General features: G+C 38.0%; 1 protein-coding gene across 8 annotated transcripts in view; it reads left to right on the forward strand.

Moving 5' to 3' along the window:
- The window catches only part of IFT88 (intraflagellar transport 88), a 135,221-nt gene that overhangs the window by 89,012 nt on the left and 27,358 nt on the right, over positions 1-18,851 (forward strand). For all 8 annotated transcript variants that reach the window (XR_006532511.2, XR_011506822.1, XM_014837166.3 and 5 more), the window contains 2 exons: positions 1,144-1,209; positions 5,608-5,714. Coding sequence is in view for 6 of the 8 variants with exons in the window: in XM_014837166.3 (XP_014692652.1) it covers positions 1,144-1,209; positions 5,608-5,714 (173 nt within the window). In the remaining 2 variants the exon portion in view is untranslated. The remainder of the gene's footprint in view (positions 1-1,143; positions 1,210-5,607; positions 5,715-18,851) is intronic.

Here is an 18,851-nt window from a genome sequence, read left to right on the forward strand (position 1 = left end):
TAGAGATGTTAATAGTTTTGGACTGTGAAATGAATGATACTGTTCAAATAGAGATAAAGCAGGGAGATAAATGTTAACAAATTTGTTATCCTTCTTGTACAGCATATAAATGATCCAGGAAAAGAAATTCTTCCATCTAAAGGAAACACAAATTGTGAAAGTGTTAACAGTATGTTCCCACGCAGTTTTATAGGTTTCTTTACCTCTGTGAGCTCCTTCAGAATGGCATCAGAATACATACTCAGTGTAGTCCTCACTTCAGGGGTTGATCTGTAATGTTACTGTATTTCCTACTGGATATGCAGCATAATTGTACCATAGACATTTTATTTACATCAGTGTGAGTTCTGAATTGCCTCTGTTCATTTCAATGTCATATATAAAGTGTACATATATATACAAGATATTCTGAATAATTTAAAGACATAAACCTTCTTGAGTTATTGAAGGGCAGGTTAGACGAGAAGCTAACATTTATTGAGAACCTGCTATGTGCTAGATGCTTCCTATCTTTATTTCATTTAATTCTCACAGCAACTCTTAGAGGGTTAGCATAGCCATCCCTCTTGTACAGTAAGACCCAAAGAGATTCATAACTTGTTTACTGAGATTTTAGCAAAGATCTTTGAACCAAACTTCATTTTTCTTATTCTGTGCTGGTATGTGAAGCTAAATTATTTTATTACAAAAGAAAACACTTTAAACTTTCTTAATGTTTCAAAATGAAAACTACAAAAAAGTTATTTTTTATCTGTTCCAATTAAGTGAATGACATTCAAATTAATATTAGTCTATCACTTAAATAATTTTTAAATTTGTCAGTTCATCTGAAATAACATTAAGTTTTAGGAAATTGAACCGATCTTAATTTTTTGCTGCTACCATATTTATTTTAAGAAGTGGAGCTAAGTTTCAACCATCACCCCTTTTCTTCTGCTCTAACCTCTTTTCAAATTTATTTTATCTGTACATTTTCTTCCGGAAGTTGTATTAAGAATGATTATATATGCTTGTGGCAAACATGAAAATCTTCCTATTAAACCAATTAAATCGTACCAGTATTTTGGATTAAAATTAATATTTTGCTGAATCTTATTATTCTATAATCTGCTAGTGTGTTTTTTTTTTCTTTTTTACTTATAGGTAACTACCAAAAAGCATTAGATACTTACAAAGATATTCACAGAAAATTTCCAGAAAATGTTGAATGTAAGTGAGATTACATTTTGTAACTTTGATGGTATAGATTCTCACATTTTATGTCCTAATATATAATGATTACCCCTGCTACAGTAATTGCATACATAGATACCAACCTATAATTTGTGGTACATATGTTTATTTTTTTATATTTTTTTGCTGAGGAAGATTTGCCCTGAGCTAACAGCTGTGTCAGTCTTCCTCTCTTTAGTATGTAGGATGCCACCACAGCATGGCTTGATGAGTGGTATGGGTCCACGCCTTGGATCCAAACCTGTGAACCTGGGCCACCAAAGCAGAGTGCACTGAACTTAACCACTATGCCCCCGGGCTGGCCCAAGAAAAGACATTTTAAACTATATTTAGTATACAACTTTTTGAGGTTGAAAAAATACTTTTCGAGTTTATGAAAATAGAATACTAGTAATCTTTCTGATACTGATAGCAAATGAATTTTGATGTTACTTTAATTTTAAAACAGTATATTGATATGTTACTTATTTCCCTTTTGTAAAGTTAACTTGGTAGAAAATATTCAATTATTCCCCATCTTCTTGTACAATGAATTTGATGCAATTTAAAGTTATAATATACAGCATTATGGCAATAACCACAATAGAATCAGAATGAAGAAAAATACAAAATAACTATATTCATATGTCGCATATTCCCACTAAACTATATATTTGGCCCTGAATAGCCTTGTGGCTAAAGAAAAGAGATAAAGTACAATCCATTGTATAATCTTTACTATTTATGAAGAAATAAAAAGCAATTCCAGGGGCCAGCCCCGTGGCAGAGTGGTTGTGTTCGTGCGCTCTGCTGGGGGTTTCCTGGATGCTGACATGGCACCGCTCATTAGGCAATGCTGAGGTGACATTCCACATGCCACAGCTAGAAGGACCCACAACTAAAAATATACAACTATGTACCAGGGGCTTTGGGGAGAAAAAGGAAAAATAAAATCTTTAAAAAACAAAAATCCTTGGGAAGAAGAAAAATTTTTCCAACTTTTAATTCATTCATGTTGAGACACTGAGAGACATGGTAGGTAAGGTTGTTAAAAAATATAGTAGCTACTTGCTTTAAAACATCCCTACAGCAAATAAAATAACATTCGAAAAGACTGTTTTTAATCTTGTCCGTCAGTGACAGTGAACACAGAACAACACATTTGAATTCAGTAAAAATAATCTTTTTCTGAGCCAAGTTTTCCAGTGGCCCAGCCTGATCCAGGGTTAGAGGGGTGCTGCACGGTCCTGATCCTGGGGTTAGAGGGGTGCTGCACGGTCCTGGTCCAGGGGTTAGAGGGGTGCTGCATGGTCCTGATCCCGGGGTTAGAAGGGTGCTGCATGGTCCTGATCCCGGGGTTAGAGGGGTGCTGCACGGTCCTGGCCCAGGGGTTAGAGGGGTGCTGCACGGTCCTGGTCCAGGGGTTAGAGGGGTGCTGCACAGTCCTGATCCAGGGGTTAGAGGGGTGCTGCATGGTCCTGATCCCGGGGTTAGAGGGGTGCTGCACGGTCCTGGTCCAGGGGTTAGAGGGGTGCTGCATGGTCCTGATCCCGGGGTTAGAGGGGTGCTGCATGGTCCTGATCCAGGGGTTAGAGGGGTGCTGCACGGTCCTGGCCCAGGGGTTAGAGGGGTGCTGCACGGTCCTGGTCCAGGGGTTAGAGGGGTGCTGCACAGTCCTGATCCAGGGGTTAGAGGGGTGCTGCATGGTCCTGATCCCGGGGTTAGAGGGGTGCTGCACGGTCCTGGTCCAGGGGTTAGAGGGGTGCTGCACGGTCCTTCATTGGTATTTTCTCAGTTTGGCTTTTGTGGAAGCCCAACAGCAGGTAGCCCCGAGTTATGGCCTTAGGTAGTAGCTTAGGAGCAAGGAGTTTCCTCATGCGGATTAGAGGTAGATCCGTTAGTTTACAGCAGTAGTTTCCAAAGGCCAGTCAGGCAGGGAACAGGCTACTTGGAAATTGCTTGTAAAACTTTTTAAAAGTACATATTTTGGGGGCCAGCCCTGTGGCTGAATGGTTAAGTTCGCGCACTCCACTTCAGCTGCCCAGGGTTTTGCTGGTTCGGACCCTGGGCGCGGACATGGCACTGCTCGTCAGGCCATGCTGAGCTGGCATCCCATATAGCACAGCCAGAAGGACCTGCGATGAGAATATACACCTATGTAGTCAGGGGGCTTTTGGGAGAAAGAAAACAAAAAAAGAAGATTGGCAACAGATGTTAGCTCAGGTGCCAATCTTTAAAAAAAAAAAAAACGATTCATTTCACTGAATGCAATTTTTTTTAAAAGTACGTATTTCTAGCCCTACCTACAGAGAATCTCATTTAGGTTTGCACTTCCCCCAGATGCCTAACTTTTTGCATTTCCTATTTCTTTTTTAAAAGCTTTTTATGTGATTCTTAATCTTGGTCACATTAGGGAACTGGTACTTTAGAGGTTAAATGAGAGACGGCAGTAATATGTCTCTTTGCAAAAGAAGCAACTCAGATGTCTGCTAGGCAAAAGTTTCTCGGCATCGGCACCATTGACATTTGGGATTGATAATTCTGCGTTGTGGGAGGCCATCCTGTGCATAAAATGTTTTAGCAGCAGCCTTGGCCTCCACCCACTAGATGCAGGGAGCATACCGCTCCCCACTTATGAAAAGTCCTCAGACATTGCCAAATGCCCCCTGGGGGCCAGAATTACTGCCAGTTGAAACTACTGCAGTAGCCGTATCTCCTCTGCATCGGACCAGGAAAGGGAATATTTCCAAGCGAGGCCAAATTTCCTTCTTTATTTAAAGAGAATTTTTCTCTAAAAATCCACGCCACAAGGAAGGTCTAAGATGACTTTGGCCTGGATAATTTTCACAATGAGTGTAATCAATAGTCTACATTAACTACAATAGTCCCCCTTTATCTGTGGGGGATATGTTCCAAGACCCCCAGTGGATGCCTAAGACAATGGATAGTACTGAACCCTATATAGACTATATTTTTTCCTATACATACCTATAATAAAGTTTAATTTATAAATTAGGCACAGTAACAGATTAACAACAATAACTAATAATAAAATAGAACAATTATAACAATATACTCTGGTAAAACTTACCATAGATCTTAACCTCAGTGTACAATTTTTTTCTTTCCTTGTTAAGTTGAGAACTTTCACCTTTCTACTTGAAGGAAGCACTTTATGGCTTCTCTTTGGCATATCTGAATTGCCAGCATCACTACTCTTGCACTTTGGGGCCATTATTAAGTAAAGTAAGGGTGACTTGAATACAAGCACTGTGATACCGTGACAGTCGATCTGGTAACTGAGACACTTACTAAATGACTGCCGGGTGGGGAGCGTGTACAGCGTGGATCACTGGACAGAGGGATGATTCACGTCTCAAGTTGGATGGAGTAGGATGGCGCGAGATTTCATCACACTACTCAGAATAGTGTGCGATTTAAAACTTATGAATTGTTTATTTCTGGAATTTTCCATTTAATAATTTTTGACCACAGTTGACTATGGGTAACTGAAACCGTGGAAAGTGAAACTGTGGATAAAAGGGGACTAATCTACAGTCATGGAAAAAACGTTTGCACCTGTGGAATGTCTGGTTTTGAGCAGAGTAGTTTTCTGGCAAACCCAACAGGATACTTTAGTCTTAAAATATATTCTTCATTTATCAAACATCGATCTGCACTGTCCAGTTACAGATGACATGCTAAATTTCAGAGGACATCTATGAAAAAAATGATTTTTATTTTACATTAAATATTCCTAAGCCACTCTTTCTAAGGATGGGTATATAAGAGAAATAGTTTTGTATTATTTGTAGAAGATATAAATTGCCTTCTTATTATGAATTATTAAGACAGATGTATACATAGGCAATTTATATAGTAATGTGTGACATTTTAAATTATTTTAGTACTGTTACTTTTGCAGTACATTAATGGTCATGAATTGGTCATTAATTTACAAATTCTTATAGAGCAGCTGCTGTGTTGGTACACAGCACTGTTCCAGCACTACGGATGTAGCAGAAAACAAAACAGACAAAACCCTCGGTCTCACAAAGCTTGAATTCCAGTGGGAAGAGAAAGACAATAAACAAATATATAATATGTCGGTAGTCATAAGTGCTGTAAAGGAAAAGCAGTTAAGGAGATAAAGAATATGGGAAGGGCTCTGATTGTAGATGGTGTGGTCTCACCTGAGGGCAGGGCAGGTGGAGCCCCTTTCAAGGAAGTCAGTTCCCCCAGGGCAGAGAATACAAAATATAGTTATTTTTCAAGAGAGAAACACTGTTTGTGAGCATCACTCCTACCTGTGTCTCAAAAGACTGAGTTTATAGATTTGTTGTACTTTCAACACTGCGCATAAATACTTTTCTAAGTATTTTTTTCACAATTTAGGTCTGCGTTTCTTGGTTCGTCTCTGCACAGATATTGGATTAAAAGAAGTTCAAGAATATGCAACAAAACTCAAGAGATTGGAAAAAATGAAAGAAATAAGGGAACAGGTATCTTATATGGGCCGAAAACTGCTGTCTGTTATTTTCCAAAACGTCAGCCTTCTGTAGTTCAACTGAGTGATGTTGGGGGTTTCTATCAGTAAAGGAAAGTTGAAATTTTTTTCTGCTCTGGCATAAAAGGAAGAATAACTAAAATCCTAGCTTTAGGACAAAAGTCTGTCAAAAACAAGTTCTCAGTCGGAGGAAGCACAATGGATTCTGTATAGTCTGTAGTGGATAGTTACTAATAGACAAACAATTGTAACTTTCCACAATACAAAATAACTTAGAGATTAACTTATAGACTTGATTTTAATTGGAGAGTCCTGTGGCCCATGGAACCTAAGAAGCAATTACTTGTATATAACAACAGTACTTTTTTCTTTAAGCTGTTTCAGTATACAGTAGAGCTTGGCTATGGGAATACTATTAATATACTTGGAGGCATTTTAAGTATGTTTCTGTGTTCTGTGCAGTATGTAGAATAACAATGTTCTTATTTTTACTTCTTTAAAAGAATAATTTCTCTTAACTTTGAACCTAGAATATTTAGAAATTAAACATGATTTTTGAGTTTCTGCCTTTCATAGAAAGAAAATATATTCTTTAAGCTTAGGCTTTTTCAAGAATTTAATTATCTTGGATAATTAAATATAAATTCCATATTTCCTTTCAAAATGTGGTTATCTTGCTTTTGCTTTGAAGATGTGATCTGATTTTGTTTTTCAAAGTATCAGTTATAAAAGGATTATGAATATAACATAGATATTTACTTTCAAAATTCTTAAAATGTCAAGTTGGTATTTAAATACCACGCTAGGGCATGTAGTTAAAACCTACTGTGAAGACCAGTTTAATACCATGTACCAATTGCTAATTAAATTAGATAACCTGTGTGAAAGCTTTGTAAAATGTAAACTAGTATAAATGGTAGTTTAAATTATCATAAGTGTCATCATAATCACTATTAAATTTGTTTCATTAAGAAGAATCAAAAAGAAGTATATGTTTCTAACTAAGAACATTCTTTGGAACTCAAAATTAGTTATGTAAAGTTACCTAGTATAGAACCATGGATGCACGTGGAAAGAGTTAAATTCTTAAGACTTCATAAGTTTAAGCATCAGTAGTTTGAGTTACTTATACTGAACAAAATGAATACAAATTATGGATCATGCATAATATACTGCTTGCAACTTATAACCCTAAACAGAAAAATTGGTATATGCATTACTGTCTCTGATTTGGTAGACTTCCAGGGTTGACCCCTTTTAAACAATAAGTAGTGGCCTTCTGATTCCCTGGGAATTTCCTTGCAGCTAGTTCACAAGGGATCTTAACTCAAGCTTTAGGACACATTGAGTCCAAGGAATTCCTGGAAAATGAACTTGAGGGTTAAAGACTAAAATAGTCCCCCTTAAAAGACATTCAGAATTACTTTTACACACTTTTCTTATAGTTTACTGTTTAATTTTCCCATTTACTAAGTTGTATCTTAGTTGAACCGTTACAGATATCGTTCTCTCCTTTTGGTCTTTACAGGGCTTCACTTTTACATTTGCTTCCTCTCTCCTTTTGAATTTTGCTCTCCTTATCCTCTTTTCTTTATTAAATTCTCTCTATATATGGTTAAACTCTTTTTTTTTCATCTGACTACTATGGACTAATATTCATATGGAATAATGAATTTAACTATTATAAATGAATATATGAATGTCATTGATTACTTTTCCTTTCTAATCACTAGTCAGTCTTTTAATTCCTCTTCCATTAAAATATTTATATATTCATCAAGATAGTCAACTTTTGTCTCTTTCTCTCATAGACCTTGCTTTTAATCCTTATGTGGTACTCACCACAGTAACTCCCTGATGGCTTAGGTTAGATATACTTTAGGAAGCTCATATGAATTACCATTGATGTGTTTAGATTATCCAATGTTTATCTCACCTCTTTACCCAAGTTATTAATGTCTCACTGTGCTTGAGCAGTGCCTCTTTTGGTAATATTTTATCACTGCTTTCATTGTACTCTGTATAAAACCCACTGTCATTTAGATATCTTTTCTTATTTTAGGTTCTCCCTAATATCTTTCCCTCAAACATTGTTATTCCTTAATCTTTCTTTTTTTCTTCTTCTCCCCAAAACCCCCCAGTACATAGTTGTATATTCTAGTTGTAGGTCCGTCTGGTTCTTCTATGTGGGATGCTGCCTCAGCATTGCTGGTGGTCCCATGTCTGCGCCCAGGATCTCACCAGTGAACCCCTGGGCCGTAGAAGCAGAGCGAGCAGACTCAACCAGTTGGCCATGGGGCTGGCGCCCATAATCTTTCTTTAGATTTACAGTCATAGCATTTTCTTTCCAATTCAATTTCCAATTGAAATTCATTTCTCTATTACTCTTCAGTACTCCGCATTAAATCTTACATCAAAGAAACATTTTCTTGATGTTTTCTCACTTATGTTTTGCTTGTAAACACAAAGTGGAGGGGAAAAGTTAGTGGAAAAGAAAGATCTTAAGAAGAAGAAAAGACGCTTAAAGAGAAAGAATTCTAATATATCTGGGAGCTAACTTCTCAGTTAATTGTTGCATCTCCCATTTCAGTTTGTCTGTCTTAGATTGTAAAGCCATGAGGCAGGGCATTCTGTTTTCTGGCTTGTGTAGTGCCTAAAACACTATTAGTTATGAAACAAAATATAATTAATAAACTTCTGAATAAAGGATGCTCTCCTTTTCTAAATTTGAACTTAAAACTTCTTACTTTTTCTGTATGTTTCTTGTTTAGAATCTGTCCCAATGAAAAAACTTAACATTTTTCCTACGTAAGTAGAATTTCTCATAAAATCATTAACGCCTGCATAATACCGTGTTGTACAGATGTGTATATTTCTTTAAATATTTCCAAATTGTTAGACAGTCATGTTTCTTTTTTATAGTTGGTAACTTTCTATGATCTAATTTGCAGGTGTTTCTTTCTAAAGCTCTATTGACCTCTATGATTATTTGTAGGAGAGCTCTTCCATATTGCTGACTTGAGACATTTTGTGAAATAGCCATGTTATTGAAACGAGGGCTATTTATAGAGAATCACATCCAGCCTTTACCTGGAGCTATTAGAAAGAATACAAAATCGACCCCCAGTCTTTATGTCTTCCTTTCCCCTGAAAGTGCTGATAATTGCAGAAGTTTGACAGCAGGAAGGAAAAGGAGAAATAAAGAGCCTGGATAACCTGTTCCTGAATGATGTTGACAGTCTTCATGTTTCTGGTTACAGTTTTCCAATTAATTCTACTTTCTTACATCTGCTTAATTGGACATTAATAATTATAACAGCTAACATTTATTGATTGCATGGTAAGTGCAGGCACTATTCTAAGCACTTTACACAAATTAACTAATTTAATCATTGCAAGAATCCTGTGGTCTTGGATATGGTTTTATTATTACTCTTTTTTACAGATGAGAAAACTGAGTCCCATAGTTGCTAAGTAACTTTCTGCAAGTCACACAGCTATTGGGAGAAGACCTAGGATTCAGATCCAGGCAGGCTGGCTCCCAAGTCCAGGCTCCTGACTACTGTGCTTATGAATACTACCTTATGAACAGTAGAGAAAGAAGATGATGCAATTAATAATTACCTGTTGATGTATATTCCTTACTTACTCTGCATCCAGAAAACTTGGTAACTCATACCATGAATTAGGTTAAGATGGACCTTGCCGTCAGCTCAGCATGATTCGATTAGGAGTTATGGTGTCAGAAGAGTGCTATTCAAGTGTGGCTTGTCGCCCAGTGGAGCCTCAGAATCACCTGGTGCTTCTTAGACTTACACTCCAGACCTGCACAAACCCTCCCCTAGTGTTAAAATCTCTGGGTATGGAGTCCAAGAACCTTTGTGTTTGTTATTTTAAACAAATCCTCTAGGTAATTTTTATATTCACTAACTTTGAGAAGAACTCGAGTTTATGCTCCCGAAGAGTCACCTTGCAAATGATTAAATACCAGCTCAGGATATGGGATCTGATTTAAGTTGGGGGTGGGGGGTGGGGGAGTAGACGTAAAATGAATCAGGCCATGGATTTTTAAAAATTGTTTAAAAATTTAAAAGGACTTGTGTAGACCTAAGAAAGATAAATTAATTCAGGTTTATGTGGGTCAGGATAATGTATCTCCCTGAGCCCCTAACTCCTATTTTAAGATATTAGAACTGGAAGTTTATTTATGTGGACAGATTTTTCAGAGAAACTCTTTCTGGAGCTATTGTGGGAAAAAATACTGTTCTCCCCTTTGTGCTCAGGGGACCTATATTCCTGAGTAATTAGAAAACTTTGCAGGAGCCGGCCCCATGGCTGAGTGGTTAAGTTCACGTGCTCCACTTGCATGGCCCAGGGTTGGGTGTGGACATGGCACTGCTCATTAGGCCATGTTCAGGTGGCATCCCACATAGCACAACTAGAAGGACCCACAACTAAAATACATAACTATGTACTGGGGGAATTTGGGGTGAAAAAGCAGGGAAAAAAAAAAAGAAAACTTTGCACATTGTGTATTTATTAGTGCCAGCAGTAAGCAGTTCCAGGTACAGGGCTCTTGGCCAGGCAAGAAAGAGTCACTCTGCCATGTCTGGACACTATGAGCCCCGGAGCAGTGTGAGTTAGTCCCTGGGTGGCACTGTGAGCCCCTTAGCAAAGGTGTTTTTTAAGAGATATTTTGCATTTCTGCTTCACTGAACACAAAAAACATTAGCTGCAAGGAATTCTGTCAAACTTGATAGTATGGCTGGAAAAGAGCAAAATGGGAAGAGCAGGAATTGCAGACTGAGTATTTTAAATATGAAGAGGAAGAGAAAAATACTAGCCAAAATACCAAAGATGATTAGAGGACAAAAGGAAACTATTAGGAGGTAAAAGAAAATGGATAAAGAAATAATTTGCAAAATATAGAAAGTTTTAGTTGCTAGTCCCAAAATAGAAGTATATTAGTAATTCACACCATTTTTAAAATTGAATTTCTAAATTTTCAAAATACTCAAATAAAGAATGCTGTCCCAGAGGGAAGGGGTGGAGCAAAATGGCAGGGTGAACTGACCTGGGATTCTCTCCCCTCCAAAATACAACAAAAGATTGGAAGAACTGAATTTCAGAGAATAAACATAATGCCAGCTCGTTAGAGACCTACAATACCAAGAAGGCGGAGATCATAAACTTTGCTCACACCCTCGGAGGCGCTGGAACAGTAGGAGAGAACATCGCTCACTCCCCTAGAGTCTGCGATTGCTGCGGCGCGGGTCGGCAAGGAGTTGGGGAGGGGCCGCGTGACCGGGGGATCATCCAGGACTCCTGTCGCTGATTCAGTGAAGACCCACTGACAGGGGGGGAAGCTTCCATCCACGGGGACCCCATAAATCAAGGCCTTGGGAAACCAGAGATCAGAACTGATCTGAACCCAGACCAGAGCGTGTGAGTAACAGCCCCTCCCCCCGGGCAAAGCCAGTGGGCGCAGCCATCTTGCCCCAAGGTGGAGAGCTCATAACACGCGGCTCTCGACCCCCATCTAGTGGTGACAGGCTGTAACTGCAACTGAATTCTACCACCATGAGAAAAAACCGCTCCTCTACCATCCAGCAATTTATAAAAGCCCCAGACCAGAAGGAAAACAATAAAAACATAGAATTAAGTCCTGAGGACTTGGAATTAGGTAAACTAAGTGATAATGAGTTCAGAGCAGCTATAATCAAAAAACTCAATGAGGTAGAGAGAAAGATAGAGAAACAAGCCGAGTTCTGGAGTTACTTCACAAAAGAGATTGAAATCATAAAGAAAAATCAAACAGAATGAAAAACACAATGGACCAGATAAAACAGAATACGGATTCCCTGAATACCCGTGTAGACAACATAGAGGAGAAAATTAGCATAATCGAAGATAGACAGGCTGAATGGCACCAGACAGAGGAAGAAAGAGAACTAAGAATTAAAAAAAATGAGGAAAATCTCCGAGAGATCATGGATTCAATGAGGAGTAAGAACATAAGGATCATAGGAATTCCCGAGAATATGGAAAAGGAAAATGGAGCAGAAAGCGTGCTTAACGAAATTATTGAAGAGAACTTCCCAAATCTAGGGATCGACGGAAAAATGTGTGTAGAGGAGGGTTTTAGATCTCCTAGTTTTGTCAATGTAAAAAGAGCTACCCCAAGGCACATAGTAGTAAAGTTGGCCAAAAGGAATAAGGAAAGAATACTCAGGGAAGTAAGGAAAAAAAAGAGAATAACCTATAAAGGAGCCCCTATCAGACTGTCAGCGGATTTCTGTACAGAAACCCTACAAGCTAGGAGAGAATGGAGTGACATATTCAAAGCTTTAAAGGATAAAAATCTTCAGCCAAGAATACTCTATCCAGCAAGAATTTCCTTCAGATATGAGGGAGAAATTAAATCTTTTCCAGACAAACAAAAGTTTAGGGAATTTGTAACTAAAAGCCCTCCACTACAAGAAATCCTCAAGAAGGCTCTCATACCTGAAAAAAGGAAAAAGGGAGAAAGGGGACACAATCCACAGACTAGGGAGACTGATGGATAGAACCAGAACAGGATAGCAAATATTCAATTATAGCATTAGGGTAAAGGTAAGGAAATTACCAAAACAAGGACGATCTTAGCACTCTAACTACCAATTAATAAGACAAGTTGGAATGAAAAATGAAAATAATTATTTAGGAGGGGAAGAGCAAAGGGTCTAAATCAGTATTGGTCAAGTAAGTAAGAGACCACCAGAGAATAGACTATATTATACATGAGATTCTAAATACAAACTTCAAGGTAGACACTAAAATAAAGTACAGAACAGAGTCACAAATCATAAATAAGGAAAAATCTAAGAAACCCAGCATAAGAAATTGCAGTATTAAATGGGTAGTCTAAAGCAAACAGGAAAAGAAATGCAGGAAAACAAGATAATGAGCGACAGATTGACAGCACTAAGTCCACATGCATCAATAATCACTCTCAATGTGAATGGATTGAACTCTCCAATAAAAAGACACAGAGTGGCAAAATGGATTAAAGAACATGATCCAACAATTTGTTGCCTCCAGGAAACACACCTCAGCCCCAAGGACAAACACAGATTCAGGGTGAAGGGGTGGAGGACAATACTTCAAGCAAATAGCAAGGAAAAAAAGGCAGGTGTTGCAATTCTCATATCAGACCAAGTGGATTTCAAAATAAGACAGGTAAAGAGAGACACAGAGGGACAATATATAATGATCAAAGGGACACTTCATCAAGAAGAAATAACGCTTATAAATATCTATGCACCGAACACAGGAGCACCAAGATTCATAAAGCAACTATTAACAGACCTAAAGGAAGATGTTAAAAACAACACAATAATAGTAGGGGACCTCAACACCCCACTCACATCAATGGACAGATCATCCAGACAGAAAATCAACAAGGAAATAGTGGAGCTAAATGAAAAACTAAAACAATTGGACTTAATAGACATATATAGATCACTTCACCCTGAAAGAGCTGAATACACATTCTTCTCAAGTGCACATGGAACATTCTCTAGGATAGACCATATGTTGGGAAACAAGGCAAGCCTCTACAAATTTAAAAAAATTGAAAGAATAACAAGCATCTTCTCAGATGATAGTGCTATAAGGCTAAAAATTAATTACAAGAAAAAAGCTGAGAAAGTCCCAAAGATGTGGAGACTAAACAACACACTATGGAACAAGCAATGGATCATTGAAGAAATTAAAGAAGAAATAAAAAAATACCTGGAAACAAATGAAAATGATAGCATGCCATACCAACTCATATGGGATACAGCAAAAGCTGTATTAAGAGGAAAATTCATCGCAATACAGGCACATCTTAACAAACAAGAAAAATCCCAAATAAGCAACCTTAAAGCACACCTAACTGAACTAGAGAAAGAAGAACAAAGTCAGCAGAAGGAGAGAAATAATAAAAATCAGAGCAGAAATAAATACTGTTGAAACAAAAAAGGCAGTAGAAAGGATCAATGAGACAAAGAGCTGGTTTTTTGAGAAGATAAATAAAATTGACAAACCACTAGCCAGACTTACAAAGAAAAAAAGGGAGAAAGCTCAAATAAACAAAATCAGAAATGAGCGAGGAGAAATAACAACAGACTCTGCAGAAATACAACAGATTATAAGAGAATACTACCAAAAACTATATGCCAACAGAATGGATAACCTAGAGGAAATGGATAAATTCTTGGACTCCTACAATCTCCCAAAACTCACTCAAGAAGAGGCAGACAATTTGAACAGACCAATCACAAGGAAAGAGATTGAAACAGCAATCAAAAACATCCCAAAGAATAAAACCCCAGGACCAGATGGCTTTCCTGGGGAATTCTACCAAACTTTCAGAGAGGATTTAATACCTATCCTTTTCAAGCTATTCCAAAAAATTAGGGAAGATGGAACACTTCCTAACACATTCTATGAGGCCAACATCACGCTGATACCAAAACCTGACAAGGACACCACGAAAAAAGAGAACTACAGGCCAATATCACTGATGAACATAGATGCAAAAATTCTAAACAAAATTTTGGCAACCAGAATTCAGCAATTCATCAAAAGAATCATACATCATGATCAGGTGGGATTCATACCAGGGACACAGGGATGGTTCAACATCCGCAAATCAATCAACATGATACACCACATCAACAAACTGAGGAATAAAAACCACATGATCATCTCAATAGATGCAGAGAAGGCATTTGACAAGATCCAACAGCCATTTATGATAAAAACTCTGAACAAAATGGGCATAGAAGGAAACTACCTCAACATAATAAAGGCCATATACGACAAACCCATAGCCAACATCATACTCAATGGGCAAAAACTGAATGCCATCCCCCTGAAAACAGGAATGAGACAAGGATGCCCTCTATCCCCACTCTTATTTAACATAGTACTGGAGGTCCTGGCCAGAGCAATCAGGCAAGAAAAAGGAATAAAAGGAATCCAAATAGGGAGGGAAGAAGTGAAACTCTCTATGTTTGCAGACGACATGATCTTATATATAGAAAACCCCACAGAATCCATTGGAAAACTTTTAGAAGTAATCAACAACTACAGCAAAGTTGCAGGGTATAAAATCAATTTGCATAAATCAGTAGCATTTCTATACTCCAGTAATGAACCAACAGAAAAAGAACTCAAGAATACAATACCATTCACAATCGCAACAAAAAGAATAAAATACCTTGGGGTAAATTTAACCAAGGAAGTGAAGGACCTATATAATGAAAATTACAAGGCCTTTCTGAGAGAATTGGATGACGACATAAGGAGATGGAAAGACATTCCATGTACATGGATTGGAAGAATAAACATAATTAAAATGTCCGTTCTACCTAAAGCAATCTACAGATTCAAGGCCATCCCAATCAGAATCCCAATGACATTCTTTACAGAATTAGAACAAAGAATCCTAAAATTCATATGGGGCAAGAAAAGACCCCAAATCTCTAAAGCAATCCTGAGAAAAAAGAACAAAACGGGAGGCATCACAATCCCTGACTTCAAAACGTACTACAAAGCTACAGTAATCAAAACAGCATGGTACTGGTACAAAAGCAGGTGCACAGATCAATGGAACAGAATTGAAAGCCCAGAAATAAAACCACACATCTATGGACAGCTTATCTTTGACAAAGGAGCTGAGGGCCTACAATGGAGAAAAGAAAGTCTCTTCAACAAATGGTGCTGGGAAAACTGGAAAGCCACATATAAAAGAATGAAAATTGACCATTCTTTTTCACCATTCACCGAAATAAACTCAAAATGGATCAAAGACCTAAAGGTGAGACCTGAAACCATAAGGCTTCTGGAAGAAAACGTAGGCAGTACACTCTTTGACATCAGTACTAAAAGGATCTTTTCAGACACCATGCCTTCTCAGACGAAGGGAAACAATAGAAAGAATAAACAAATGGGACTTCATCAGATTAAAGAGCTTCTTCAAGGCAAATGAAAACAGGATTGAAACAAAAAAACAATCCACTAACTGGGAAAAAATATTTGCAAGTCATATATCTGACAAAGGCTTAATATCCATAATATATAAAGAACTCTCGCAACTCAACAACAAAACATCAAACAACCCAATCAAAAAATGGGCTGGAGACATGAACAGATATTTCTCCAAAGAAGATATATTGATGGCCAATAGGCACATGAAAAGATGCTCATCATCGCTGATCATCAGGGAAATGCAAATCAAAACTACACTAAGATATCACCTTACACCCGTTAGAATGACAAAAATATCTAAGACTAATAGTAACAAATGTTGGAGAGGTTGCGGAGAAAAAGGAACCCTCATACACTGCTGGTGGGAATGCAAACTGGTGCAGCCACTATGGAAAACAGTATGGAGATTCCTCAAAAAATTAAAAATAGAACTACCATACGATCCAGCCATCCCACTACTGGGTATTTATCCAAAGAGCTTGAAGTCAGCAATTCCAAAAGTCCTATGCACCCCAATGTTTATTGCAGCACTGTTTACAGTAGCCAAGACGTGGAAGCAACCTAAGTGCTCATCAACAGACGAATGGATAAAGAAGATGTGGTACATATATACAATGGAATACTACTCAGCTGCAAAACAGAACAAAATCATTCCATTTGCAATAACATGGATGGACCTTGAGAGAATTATGTTAAGTGAAATAAGCCAGCGAGAGAAGGACAATCTGTGTATGACTCCACTCATATGAGGAATTTAAAATTATGGACTAAGAACAGTTTAGTGGACACCAGGGGAAAGGTGGGGTGGGGGGTGGGCACAAAGGGTGAAATGGTGCACCTACAACATGACTGACAAACATTAATGTACAACTGAAATTTCACAAGATTGTAACCTATCAATAACTCAATTAAAAAAGAAAGAATACTGTCCCAATATTTGCTGTTTTTCCCCCAAAGAAATCAACACTTTCAAGAAATGCTTTCTTTTGTCCAAATTGACAAACTCTCATGTGACATTCAAAACTAATATAAAATGTGGTTGATACTTATCGCCAAATTTCCAATTATTGCCAAAAAACAAAGAAAATGAGTATGCAACCTAGTTGAGCAGAAACCATTTCTTTAAAGGAGACTCAGTATTAAAGCCTCATAAAGGCAGAAGTTTAAAATTGTACAGAAAATAATGCCAAATTTTAAAAGTTCATATATGTAATGAAAACTGTAAGAATGTCTTGCACATTTTATGCACTATCGCATTTACAAAGTTCAACAAAAATACAAAAGAGACTATCTTTGTAACAAATTTGTGTTGATCTGAGTATTGATTACATTTTGCAAGATTACCAAATCCCTTGTTGTGTTAAAACCCATTGGTATCAGTGCTTTCGTGCATTGCCTTGTGTTAGTTTCTTAGTTCATCCATTCAGGAAGCATTTATTACGATCTGCTGTGCGTCGTGGAAGACACAGTGATGTGTAAGAGTTGGCCAGTGCTCAAGGTGCTCAACGTGGGAGAGTAAGATGAACATAAATTACTCTGCCACACGGCACAGAGAGAAAACCTTGCATGTGAGGAAAACATCCAGAGCTATGGCGGCTGGAAGGTGGAGGGGTTCAGCTCAAGATGCGGGCGTCAGAGGCAGTTCCTGAGGAGCTGGTGTTCGGAGCAGGTGTGACTGGATGCTTGGCGTTTGGTGTGCAGAGGCAGAAGTATGAGCAGAGGTCTGAGGGCGGGAAATGGCAGCCACGTTCATGGATTCTTTGGAGTGGAAGCCACAAAGAAATGTCTTAAATTCTGTTTTCTCTTGAGTTCAGAGCCAGTTTTCTTAAGAATTCTTAACCAGGCAACAGGTAACTGCTCCTTGTTCTGTTTGACAAAAATCTAATTCTTGTGGAATCAAGGCGCGGTATGGTGGACAGAGCCCTGGCTTTTCTCCTGACTTGACCGTGGGTCAGCTCTGTGACCTGGGCGGACGCTTCTCCTTTCTGGAGCTTGTCCTCATTAGCTGTAAAGTCAGGGTAGTGTTCTTGATCAGTGCTTCTCAAACTGTCTGTGGTGAAGGTATTTTTTTTCTCAGTCTGTCACTGACATTTCTAGGAAAATGGTCATGTGCTTAGATGTAAGAAATCTCAAATCGCTGTGAAGGTTTGTAAGCTCTCGCCCTTGAGTTCTGCGTTCACCTCGTCCAGGGCAGGTGGCTGTTGGTGGGCTGGCGTGTTTGCAGACCACACCTTGAGGAGAACTGTTGTAGGTGATCTATAAGGATGCACCAGCTTTCAAAGGCTCTGAGTTTACTCCAGTTCCGAAAGAGGAGTATATGACACCTATGGTCGTGTGTGCGTAGTGAGGAGTAGGTAAAGGGAAAAAATGGTTCTCACTCCCACACTTACTTATTTGTTTCATTATTTTATTTGTATCTCCTTTGCTCTTCTATGTCCCTTCTTCTCTCATTTTTTTTTCCAAAATGGGAATGGCATCATTTTTTTCAAAATAGAAATGCCATCTTTTTTGATATTATTAAAAAATGTTCTTTTAAAAATTCAGGTAGATTACATTTATAAGTAATATTTTAATTCAAATAAAAATATATAAACAAAAAAGTGATAATGATCCATCCATCCCATCATTTTGAGATCACTATTAGCATTTTGGTATCTATCTTCCTAGGCATTTTTACAAATATATAGAAACATATATTACTACAAGTATTTTTTTTATTAAGATTATGATAGATTACAGCCTTGTGAGATTTCAGTTGTACATTATTGTTAGTCTTGTTGTGGGTACACCACTTCCCCCTTTGTGCCCTCCCCCCACCCCCCCTTTTCCCTGGTAACCACCGATCAGATCTCCTTGTCAATATGTTATCTTTCACCTATGAGTGGGGTCATATATAGTTCATCTTTCTCTGTCTGGCTTGTTTCGCTTAGCATAATACCCTCGAGGTCTATCCATGTTGCTGCGAATGGACCAATTTTGTCCTTTTTTATGGCTGAGTAGTATTCCATTGTGTATATATACCGTATTTTCTTTATCCAATCATCAGTTTCTGGGCATTTAGGTTGGTTCTACGTCTTGGCTATTGTAAATAATGCTGTGATGAACATAGGGGTGC

Source organism: Equus asinus, chromosome 11, assembly GCF_041296235.1.
Source record: "Equus asinus isolate D_3611 breed Donkey chromosome 11, EquAss-T2T_v2, whole genome shotgun sequence".
Taxonomy (NCBI): Eukaryota; Metazoa; Chordata; class Mammalia; order Perissodactyla; family Equidae; genus Equus; species Equus asinus.